This window comes from Arctopsyche grandis, chromosome 6 (assembly GCF_051622035.1).
Source record: "Arctopsyche grandis isolate Sample6627 chromosome 6, ASM5162203v2, whole genome shotgun sequence".
NCBI classification, from domain to species: Eukaryota; Metazoa; Arthropoda; class Insecta; order Trichoptera; family Hydropsychidae; genus Arctopsyche; species Arctopsyche grandis.
The window spans coordinates 11,269,218-11,282,316 of record NC_135360.1 but is presented as its reverse complement, the minus strand read 5'-3'; the positions used below and the strand labels follow the sequence as shown (position 1 = coordinate 11,282,316).

The following is a 13,099-nucleotide window of genomic DNA, read 5'->3' as shown; positions in this document are numbered from 1 at the left end:
TAAGTCGAAAGATGAAAAAAAAATGGTGCATGGTAAACGGTACATACTCACGTACATACTCACTTAATTTACGCGAGCAGGATACAACAGGAACAAGAGGAACATGCTTTTCCTCCCGTATTCTGCGCGCGCACATTAATACGCGCGCGTTTTCTGTCATTTAACATTCTATCTCGTCACGGAGACCGTCCATGTATATACATATGTATGTAAAATAACAAATAAAAAATAAAATAAAAATAAAATTTAATATTGCTTCAAGCCACTGACATATCTACAATTAACATGAGATATCTACAATTAACATGAGATATATACAATTAACATGAGATTTATCTGAAATGTGAAATGTTTCAAACAAACAAAAAAAATCATTTTATTTATACAATAGACACAATCTTATAAAAATTTCACAGATTCATTTTTAAAACCCTCAATCATAAATATTTATTTATATGGACATAAAGTTGAAACTTATGTTTTGAAAGAAAAATTCATTTAAGAATTTCCCTGATGACTTTTTAAAATATAGTTTCAGCAAAAACTTAAAGTTACTCCTTATAAAGCTACGGTCCAGAAACTCTTCCCTGTCTTTAAAACTTTTCTTAATAATATGTATGTATACGAACATACTTTACATATGTATGCATATGCTCAAGAGCTACAAAAAAATGTTTCAAACTGCCTATAAGTATACCTTTCCAGAGTGCATCAGTACTTTGAATCCAATATGGTTCGCTAGTGCGAAGCATTTTTGAGTTTTCTTGTATTAATTGGATCCCAAGTGTTAGAGGACATTGGTTGTGAATTGAGAGAGTACATATTAGGTTTTTCGGATATACTTACATATATCATTGCTATCTTTGGCTGTATCCTAATGCCTAGCTGCTGAGAGCACTAGGTTATAATTCCCTCGAGTCACGTCGTTGAGTATATTCGGGAAACATTTCTATAAGTTACTGGTTGGTTTGGTAAGCAATCGTCAAATTCTTGCAGGATTGCGCTTCACTGTTCCCAACCAACTCAGGTAACAAAATGCTGCGGTTTGTTCTCTTCTCTTGTGGCACACACCAATTTGATGGCTTCGTCGCCTGTTGCAAGGGCCTCAAGCAAATTTATGTTAACTTGGATTAGTTTAATCTAAAATATGCTGGTCTGGTTGAGGAATTTTTTAATTTGAGATTGCAAACGCGCTCTATTATAGTATTTGTTTCATACTTATGTTTATTTTGTTTTTTATCATGTTTTATTTTAATTCTTATTATTGCAGCTTTTTTTATTTATGGTGACGACTTTGAACTACTCTGTTATATCACTATGGCAAAGTTTTTGAAATTATTCATATATGCACAATTGTGTTCAATTGTTTTTGTACTAACATAAGTAGTCAATTAAATTAAAAGTTGAAAACTGTGGATTTGCATTGTTGACAAACATATGTACAATCATTTAGACATACTGATGAATAAGTCACACACTATGTATGTATGTGTATTGTAATATTATTGATATAAATTTAATTTATTGATATAATGATGTTCATAAATATATTTTAAATTTAAACTATATTTTATAAGGATTATTCAATTTAGTTTATTTTAAGAATTTTACTTTATTCATTTACCTTTTTATTTTCGTAACTTATCGTATTTAATAGGTATATGTATTATATTACAAAAGTTGTAGTAGCGTATTGTAATAGTCATTTTAATACACTCCAGCTTACACATTTGTCATCAGTCAAACTGACTGTGGCAAAAACGGCGTAACGATACAATGATATCGCCGACGGAGAAGAGGCTGCGGTTCACATCATTACACAATGTCGCCCCGAAAAACTTTCTACAAAATATAAAACGCTCCTCGCAGGTGCGGCGATGAAACCGAGCCTCCATTAGTGGCGAAGATGGAGAAGGGGAAGGGGGGGAAGGGAGAAAACCCAAAGAAAAAAGTTGGAGAACGAGTGCAAAAAGGAATATACTTATAAAAAAAGGGCAGTTGAAACGGGAGAGGAGGCCACAGTCGAGTTCACTACGCCAGTTTATGTTCGGTCGCGATACCCTGATTTCGCGAAACGTCCCGCATTTTCCCCCCCGCCCTTTTTCTTTGTTGCGTAGAGCGTGAAAAGTGAGAAAAATTCCCTGAGCTTCGCGCGAAAGTGATTTTTCACCGCCACGATCAGAAAGCAAATTTTCGCGAGATATTTTTGAAAAATTGTAACACAACACTACCGAAAGGGAGCTCGTACGTCAACCCTTCCCCGTCCTCCCCGATCCCCTTCGGAAGCCCCTTCGTTTCCTCCCGTTCAATGTAGAAATGTGAAGTGTTCCTACCCGAGTTTGTCTTTTATTCATCTCGTCTCATTGCCGTCAAACAAAATGAAAGTCGCATATTTCAAGCGTAAAAACCGTGGAAATGTTCCCCGTGTCGCCGAAACTCGGTACGCTCTATACTTCAATCAAAAATAAGTTCCTTGTGACAAGCGCGAATGATAGTACATAAAATAGTAATCACATTCTATTTATATTCAAAAAATGTTTGAATGAAACAAAAGTTATTTGTATATTTTTTCCTTTGTGTAAAAAAATAATGATTTTTTAAATTATTTATTAATTTAACTTACATTCCTTTGAAGCTTAAAAATACCTTGTAAATACGATAATTTTACTCCACATTTTTCTTATATTAGTTTAAAATTACATGTTGACGTATAATAACAGTATCTCCAATATTACCAAAATTTACTTTAAATTCATGGAGCTGCGATTATCAAAAACTACTCACATAAATACATACATATGTATGTATGTATGTATGTAACTCTCATCCATCTTACCTCATACCTTGCGGCTTTCCTTTCACTCCCTTACACTCTTTCGGGTACCATTCCAGCACTTCTTTTGTCCATTCTTCTAGCTACGTGACCCGATCATTGCCATTTCAATCTCTTCACTCTATCAACTATATCCACTATCCTTTTTTATCCACGATTTTATCAATTAAGTTTTCAACGAAATTTTTTAGCACTGATTTTTTAGCGCTCTATAATTATTTGAGTGCATTGAACGTTGTTTAGCATCTTGGCATTCAATGTGCAAGTTTTACTCTATACATAATACATTATTTTTATTTTTCAATTTAATTTTTAGTATAATATTTCATTCAAATTTGTTTTTTTATCATCGCACAACATATGAAAGTGTTCCCGTGCGATACCGTCGAGATACATATACACGCATGCATATGAATATGTACATATACGTATATGTTCGTATGTATGTACAATATTTACGTGATTATACACGGAGATATGGGTCATGTGATGCAGAATAAACGAATTGGGAATTTATTGAAATTGTTTCGCACGCGTGCGTAGGTAGATATCTGGCAAAACTTATGAAGACACGAGAACGAGATTAAATCTTCTCGTAAAATCGCCGTATAAAAGGGTCTTGTCACGATACGCGTTGCGCAATAGTCTGAATTTTTCGCAAACGAGTCAATCGCCAGAATTTGATGGACGAAAAGGTGTGATGGTCTCCTCTTTAAAACGAGCACGTCCTTCGTCGTTTCACCAACTTTAATGCGGCATTGTATTATATCTCCAAAACCGTACTACTAGCTGCCCTTTACGATTGCCGGTGCTATATGGGGCTATAAAATATTCATAAAGATAAAAATATATCAGTGCGCCATTCCTTGTCTTTAAAATCTAGAATTTCGCTACTCATGTTTTATGCATGGTGTTTTTTTTTTCTGTGTCGGCCGTACATATTTTTATTTTGTTTTTTATGGCAGTCGACGATCGTGATATTTTTTTAAGATCAAAACACTGCAAATCAATATATAGGTATATATGTATTTCATTTCAGTAGTCTTTGCAGAAGTCAAACTCTAAATCTCGATTCCTATTGGTATAAATTTCTATTCGTCGAAATATTTTAACTGACCAATAGGAGTCGCGTATTTTTCTCTCATACGCTAAAGTACAGATATATTTTGATCTATGAATTATGCGTGATGTATGTACTAATATGACAACAGCGTATGCATGATAATTTCATCACAGTAACGTTATATGATCGCCATTATGTTTGAGTGTAACTTATCCCATGTTTTCCAAACTGACATATGTATCTAAGAGCAGACCTACCGCAGCTGTTACAATCATGACTTACATGATCGTAACAGCTGCAATATTGTGTCCCAACAGTGTTCAAAGTACATAAGAGAGCAAAAAATCTTTTAAAAAATGGTTTTTCAACATAATAACACGATAGTAAACCCCTCTGCCCTGATACCTAACTGATGTCTAATCATGATAAAGTCGAAGCCACGTGAGACCTGAATGAAATTTCGAGGGCCGAACTGGGAAACTGCTTTATATTTTTCACAGAATTATTACATACTAGTGGCCTGCGGGCACACACTTGTGCACTCGGTAAAAGATAGCAATTCTAATCAACGGAAGCTGCCATTTGATTGGCCGACATGAACAAAATAATTATTATATACAATACCCACTGCCCAAAGTGACAGCGCATCGCGCAAGCGCAAAGTCCACTCTTGAACCCACACTATACCGCGTCTCTTTCCACGATATACGATTCCAAGAGAAGAAAGAGAGCGTGGTATTAACAGCGTGCACTACACACACGCATGCATTAGACGATTATTATATACGATTTTAATTTATAAAATTAAAATTATTAATAAAATACACATGAAGAGAACGTTTAATTGATCGTCATTATTAGTATCAAATTAATGGACATTCAATAATAACGTTAAATATTTATATGAACCGCGAGGACCAAAATTATTTGGCTTTTAAATATTATTTCATTTATATAATGTGCTACCAATACAAAATGGCCCATTGACAACTTGTCCAAATGGATACTGCTCTGTTCGAAATTCGAGGTCCAATCTCTAGACCTTGTCCTGAGATTGAAATCGAATCTTAACATAGACAAAAAGTATTATATTTAATTACAAATTTACTTTTGGTATATAATATCAAATTGTAATCATAACAGTTTTAAATTCAAAATTTTCTCTAGACCTTCAAAGTTTCTCGCAGCTGACATCGAATCGCGAAACAAATGTTAATCTGCTCTTTTGTGAAAATTTCTCCAAATCGTTGAAAATGAGCTTCGATCAATTCAAAGTCGAAAATGAACACTAGCGACAGCTTTTCGCCGGGATTAATTCGACGGGCGAATTTTACTTTTCACGCCGTTAAAGCTCCAGGACTTCGAGAAGCTGGACGAAGGAGGTGGGGGGGGGGGGGCAGGAAAGTTGTGGAGTACGGGCGAGACGCAGAGGGACAATAACAATGAAGGGATTTAAAACAGCGCCAGCAGCAGTTGGCACAATAATTCACCCTGTCAAGGTGTAATTTGTGAGGTACGAGAGTGCCCAACCACCCGCCCTTTGTCTATTCCCATATCGCGGACATCATAACGTCTGTAATGAGACGAAGGACGGGAAGCAGGTCATTCGCAAGGTACCTATCCCAGGTATTACTACCCAGCGCGTTAGAAATTTGATGGGAGACGATAAATTTGACGCCACCGTTTCCATTGAAAGCGATCGCTGATACATCATGTCTGAATTGAGGCACTTTAATCTCTGCCGTTCGATGGGAACCGGTCGTGTGTAATATACATCACGAGCACAAATTATACTCCATTTGTCTTGTAAATATTCTGCTATTTATACTAACGCACACCCTTGATTAAATCCTCTCACAGGATGAAGAACTCTGAGGTATACACTTGTTTTTAAGCCTCCTTTTTCCTGTAAGATTTCAGATATGGACTTTTTTTTACTCCTTTAGGGAAATTCTTTTCAAAGTTTTCCTCACCTTCAAGTGACGCCTCCTTTTGCATTATACAACTGTTGTATTATGTACGTACATGTTTAAAATTTACCATTAAAGTCGTACTCAGAAGTTCTTCTCAGTGTATAAAAATTATACCTCACTTCCGTTACCTTATTGAATAGAACGGAACTCTTCAAGCTGGCAATTCATTTGTAACACGCTCGCAAGGAAATTGTCAAAGAATAGCCAATGTAATCATGGAATTTCAAGTTAAAGGACATTAAAAAATACTATATTTCATGAGCATATTTTCGCGACCGATTCACATTTGAATCGTTGACTTGAAAATAATGTGGAAGAATTGCATTCTACATATACATATAGAATTTAAGCAGTCAATGAGAGTTCAGATCAGATTTAATCTACATAAATACATATTGAGCAGAACTTCCACTGTATTTATATACATATGTAGATTGTGACTAGTTATAAAGTAGAACTATTATTTCCCAAGTGAAATCTTTGCCTCCATCAAATGGATAGTTCAACTAGTTTACTTTGATTTATACATATACAATGTACATACAATATACATATGTACATATGTATATGTTCATATTTAATTATTAATTTAAAATTTATTTGAGCTAACTTTTCACGTATTTAAAAGGAAAAAACTAGTTTTTCTTAGAAGCTAAATCTCAAGATAATATAATTATATTTGTCATGTGCTAAAACTAGACTTTATATCAACGGTGTAAACTTTCCTTCGAAAGAGTCTACGATTTGATTATTTAAATAAATTAATATGGTAATGGGCGGGCTACGTAGCTAAAATAACGGACGATACATGGACGAAAGAAGTGCTCGAATGGTACCTGAGAGAATGTAAAAGGGTGCAAAAAAGGCCACAGGAAAGATAAATGGATGAAGTCATGTGGAAACTTGAAGTGATGAGTATATTTTTTTCATTTTTGAGACGAATAAATTAAAGCTTGAAGAGACGGATAAATTAAAAAAATGTTTTGTCTTCGACGGAACGCCTATACGCTACAATTCGCCAGTACTGCGAAGGAAACAGAATTGAGGCGGCGAGGCCGTGCAAGTGAGCGACGCGGCAGACCATACCATAACAATCCACTACCACTACCTCAGGTAGGGCCGATTCCGGTTCCTGAACTTCGCTAATCCGAGTGAACAATATCAATATGGACAACGATTTGAATTCATTGTAATTAAATTGTTGATGTTTTTAAATTTTAGGAGACTAGCCACCACACCACTGGTATGTATATACATATGTACGCTTGGAATAGTTTCACTTATATTGGATTTTTTTTATGAAACGTTTTTTAAAAGAATCCATAGTTTTTACTGGTTGTAATATGAAAGAAGTTGAACATTGATATTTACATATATCAAATATGTACATACATACATACGTATATCGATTTCACAAGCTCTATTCTTATCTCATTTGGGTTCTGGGCGACGGTTATTCATGCCTCACTACCCAAAAAAAAACTTTGCATCGTTCGCATTTGATGGGTTGAAAAAAAATATTCCCATGCTATGATCCTGTATCATCACCTCGTGGACAAACACCCTCGAGTCCATCTCGACAAAGCACATTCATTAAAACTTCAGCATCCGACGAAGCGAGCGGTCGGGATTCTTCTCTTCACGAAACCAGACGCTTTTGTACACACGATGTCGAATGAATACGAAAACGCAAAGCTCCTCCTATCCACGTATACATATGTATGTATGTATATACGTATGTACATACATATGTACGTACGTACATACATTCACGCCGAAGGCTTTGCGACACGTCCAGAAAATTAATTAACAACGACACTATCAAACACCGAAAACAAATTGCGAATAACGATGAAGAATCACAGATTCCGCAGACGAGTTTGTGATCATTTAATCGAGATGTAATAAATTATACCGTGAAAATTGCCGCTAATGTTCAATAGCGAGCAGCTACATAGTACATACATACATTCTATTCAATCGAATTCTTTAGAAAATCTCGCGGATTTTCCGTCGTAGCGGTGGGTATGTACTGCGGCATAATGAAATTCTAGAACCTGATATACCTACGAAACCAAAATACCCAAAGTTTCGGTCGAATTTTGCCGTGCATATATGTATGTATGCAAGTGTTTGGTGGTTTTCGCAGAATTTAATATTTGGAATTCATAACATTTACAACTTTGTCAAATAATACTCGAGTTGAACGTATTTGTATTCAGGTGCGTGCTCTCGTGTGCATGCATGCTTGGGTATCAAATTCCCGCCCTTTGACGAATGTTTGTTTTTGCTTTGACCAGTTTTTTTTTTACTTTTGAACCTTTGGGTGCATAAAAAAACAAAAGCGCGCAAATCACGTGCTTAAAATTTTACCGTGTTTTTATTTTTAACCTTTTTATTACCTATACATACAGTGTTGTGTCCGTTGATATTTCAACGGATGGTTTCGGAAAAATATTTGATACATGCATTAAAATAAAATTAGACGTATAGTAATAATAATAACAAACAACAACAATTGTCATCGTAATCGTCACTGAAGTCACAACCAAAGTCGTAACTGCCGGAACTGAAATAGGAATCGAAACTGGAACCACAACCGGAATCGGAATAGAAATTGAAATCGCAGACAAAATCGATATAAAAACTTTTGATAATACTAAAATTTGTTTTTTTAAATCTCCATACTTAAATCGATTCACTCGCACATATGGATATACACACACACCGTCCGTTTTATATATATGTATATCAGTAACGGCTCGTGAGATTTCAAAGCGGAGGGGCTGCAGAGATTATTCAAGCTGTAGTAGCTCCTTAACCAAACCGTTGATTGAACGAAAACAAAGATAGCCTGAATATGTACTATAATGGGAGGTCTGCAGCCACCCAGCCCATGTGGATGACAAAAATAGCATGCATTTGTACTGTATTGAGAGGCTGCAGCCCTGCAGCCCATATGGACGAGCCGCCACTGATGTATATATATATACTAGTCTCTTCGTGGATGTGTCTATGTGTGTACGCTCCCGCGCATCTGACGCTGACGTCACCCATTCCAACTCAGGCGCTCGATATCAGGAGTACAGGTCCCCACTTCCTCACTTCCCCGCTACTCCGCCTATCCTCGACACGATCGGTTGTCACGCCACATCCCTATGCATAACGTATACTCCTGGTATTCTAAAAATTATTTTTTTTTAAATCTCCTTACTTGTCCGCGCACTCGCACATACCCACACACACACACAAACATACGTCACGTTGGCAGTGGCGGATTTACTTAACTAGGGGCCTGAGGCGTTACAAATTTCTGGGACCCCCTATATACATACAGTATACAGTAATTGAAAAATTTTGGTACCTACTGAATATATTATTCACTTTTGGACGTCACAAAAAAATTTCACCTTTGATTTATATTTACATAAATATGCGAAATTTTATTTTATACGTTTATGAAATTAATAAAAATTTCATTTTTGAAATACACGATTTTAAATAAAAGATCACTTACCCCGAGAAATTTATTGAACTCGATTTTTGTCGCTGTCTCTTCTTATTTCATCTCTGACGAGACGTAAACGCGATCTCAAATAACGAACTGTCCAATATGGCGCCATTGAAGAAAATTATAAAAACAAAAGAATAAATAAAATAATACGTTTTTGAACAAATGTTCTAACAATTCCAAATATTTTACAAATACAATTATACTTTTATACAATACCATAGTCATCTATGGAAAAATTTGATATACCGAAATACACACACATTTTTACAGTGGAATGAGTAACATATTGATAATAGTCAACAAATCTGAGATACTAAAAGCTCAAATTTGCGAGAAACGGGAGTATTTTTCCGGTTTGGTTGAACCGTTTCAAAAATTAAATCAAATAAATTAACAAACCCAGATACGAAACGATCGACCTGGAGTCACATACGTATATCCAGGATCTGGCCAACAACACCGGGCCAGGGATTGAACGCCTCAGTAGAAAGAAATACACGCTAACTACTGAGATAGTTCATTGGTTGCAAGTTATTGTATTCATAAATGTAGAAATGATTTTTAAACGAGCCGAGCCGTATGTGTGGTTGGTCAAACTGCTAGGGATAAAGTGTGTGTGTGGTATGCATGGGAGAGACCGGATGCGTGTTGTTATGGTCACTTGTTGGAGAACAAGCCCGAAGACATGTTATAATAAATACATAGTTCTGACTTAATCTGCGTTTCACTTGGAATCCTTCACATCCGGATCCTATATAAATATTGTACATATGACACATTTTTCAAATTTAAATTTGAACATTAATCCACTTTCAGGTAGATTATTTTAATAAAAAAAACATGTTTATTTAAACTTTATTCTGATATTCTGTGACTGTGCATTTCAGGGTGGCGCTCGCGACTTACCTGATGTGGCGGAGCGCTGTAACGGCGGCCACTTCTTGCCACCGGATTCAGCATCGAGCAGTTACAGCTCAGCAGGAGACCCGGCGAAGGCACCTGCGGGGTCCAGAGGACCTCGCTGCCTCTGCGTCGTGGTGTGCGTGATAGCGGCCGCCCTCGCCGCCGGCCTGGGGCTGCCGCTCGCGCTTGGGGGCGCAGGCCGCCGAGACACCCCCCAGGCGCGCCTCGACGTGGTGCGCCGCCTCCTCAGAGAGGCACCCCTCGTCGACGGCCATAACGACCTAGCGTGGAACGTTCGTAAATTCATGCACAATCGTATAGCCGGACTGAACCTGAGTGCGGACCTAGCGCGTATCGAACCCTGGGCTCGCAGCCAGTGGTCCCACACGGACATACCCAGGCTTAGAGCCGGCCTAGTGGGCGCCCAGTTCTGGTCAGCATACGTTCCTTGCGGCGCCCAACACATGGACGCCGTCCAACTCACCCTAGAACAAATAGACGTCATCAAACGACTCATAGAACTTCATCCTCAGCATCTAGGACTAGTGACGGGATCTCGGGAGCTGCTTGAAGTGCATCGCTCCGGCCGCATAGCATCCCTCATCGGCGTCGAAGGAGGACACTCATTAGGAAACTCACTAGCTGTTCTAAGATCTTTATACGGATTAGGAGCCCGTTATTTAACCGTAACCCACGCTTGCGACACACCTTGGGCAGGAGCTGCCGGAGGCGATCGAGGCCTATCCGCCTTTGGAAGGACAGTCATCAGAGAGATGAATAGATTAGGCATGCTTGTCGATCTGTCACACACTGCAGCGACGACAGCTAGGGACGCCCTCAACACTACCCACGCTCCTGTGGTGTTTTCCCATTCAGGAGCCATGGCTGTATGCAACTCGTCGCGCAACGTCCCCGACGACATATTGCGCATGGTGGCAGAAAACGGCGGAGTAGTCATGGTGAACTTCTTCTCTCAGCTGGTGACGTGCAACGACTCTGCGACTATGAAGGACGTGATCGGCCATATCAATCACATCAGGAAGGTGGCCGGTGTGGATCACGTGGGTATAGGAGCCGGCTACGACGGGATCAACGTGACTCCGGCAGGTCTCGAAGACGTGTCGAGGTATCCTCATCTGCTGGCGGAGCTGCTGGCCGATCCCTCGTGGAGCGAGCGAGACGTGATGAAGCTGGCCGGGTTGAATGTGGTGCGTGTGTTGGGACGAGTGGAAGAGGTTCGCGACAAATGGAGGCTGGCTGCTGTGCTGCCTGCCGAGGAGGTGCCACCCCCAGCAAATACCCCCGATGGAACTCCCTCTTGCACGTATATGCTCTCTTGACCCCAGCGCTCGTGCCATACAACCCGTGAATCGTGATCGTAACACCTACACATATTATAGTACAAGTACATAAGAACAACCATACAAATAGGGAAGCAGCATTTTAGTTGTTTTGGATGTTGTAACCATATAATATTATCCGTTTCGTTTTTTTAACTTTTTTTTTGTTAATTAAAATTAGTGATATTCTTTTTATATATATACCGGACGCGTGGTTGCGCACGTTATTAATTATACAAAAAGAAAATTAAAAAAAAATAATGTATATTATAAAAACTGTGAAAAATCGTCGATCGATGCATTGAACTTTTTGCTCAATGGCTGTGGCAATTGTAATTCAAATTAGTTCTTTAATCTCTAAACTAGACATTTGATTGTTGAGTGATTGTAAACAATCAAACATAGCTTGATGTTAAGCAAAAAAAAAAAACTAAACTCCCTTCGACGTTTTATCTCGATGTAATTTTGATTAAAAAGAATTGAATGTTTTTACAAGTCCAGACTTGGTTTCGATGGTGTTGCCCATGCCTTTATATAGAAACATTGTAAACATCTTATGTATATAAATTAAAAGAAAAACCTGACTTTTAGATGATACACTTCGAAATTTGTACAATTCACCATCATCCGTTAGCAATACTCGTCTAGTGCAAATATGAAATTGAAAGTTGGAAAGCATCGGCTGAAACCTAGATCGATTTAATTTATTCTCTTTCTGATTTGATTAGATTTGTCTTAGATTATTGTAGAAAGCAATTCGATATCGAAATGTGAACTTGACGAGTTCTGCTAATGCGGTGATGGTATGCAGCAATATTCTTCCCGATACAATTATATTACTAATTTTAAGTAAGACTGGTCATTACTACTACTCTAATAACTTCACTAGATCACTTATATATACATAAGTAAATAAATTTTTCAGATAGAATATTGGAAATATATGTTACAATATAATCTTATTTATGAATGAAAACCATTTTTTGGTTAGACAACAAAAAGGGACGGATTTTGCTGCGTATATGTACTAATTTCTATTTGATGTACAAAAATGTTTTCACACAAGTTAAAAGTGCCATCATCTTCTAACTAACCGGAAAAACCTCACTTATATCAAAAGCACATTTGTATCAACATTAAAAAGTATAAACTACATAATATTTTAATCGTAAATTTCAAATCTGACTACAAAAAGTAACCTGCATATGTTGGTTGAATTGGAAGTAAAACGCACAAATACAAATATCAGTTTTTAGATACACTTACTATTCTACAGGCAAGGTCTGCGATTAATCGGTTATTCATTTCAAAAGATGTATTAGTTTATCAACTATATATAGTGCAACATATGACTAGACCAATTTGTAACAGCTACTATTTATATATACATACATATGTATATATTCAGTTCAAACTAGCTGGTTAATCGTGTGGAGAAAACCTTGTCTTGGGAACATTGACTATGTGACGTTT

The 13,099-nt window shown here is 37.4% G+C and overlaps 1 protein-coding gene across 1 annotated transcript in view; it reads left to right on the top strand.

The window, feature by feature from the left end:
- LOC143913275 (dipeptidase 1-like) overlaps window positions 1–12,044 on the top strand; it is a 198,158-nt gene extending 186,114 nt beyond the window's left edge. Inside the window, exon 3 of the mRNA XM_077432966.1 lies at window positions 10,271–12,044. Within this exon, the coding sequence (XP_077289092.1) occupies window positions 10,271–11,626 (1,356 nt within the window). The 3' untranslated portion in view covers window positions 11,627–12,044. The remainder of the gene's footprint in view (window positions 1–10,270) is intronic.
- The last annotated feature ends 1,055 nt before the right edge of the window (window positions 12,045–13,099 follow it).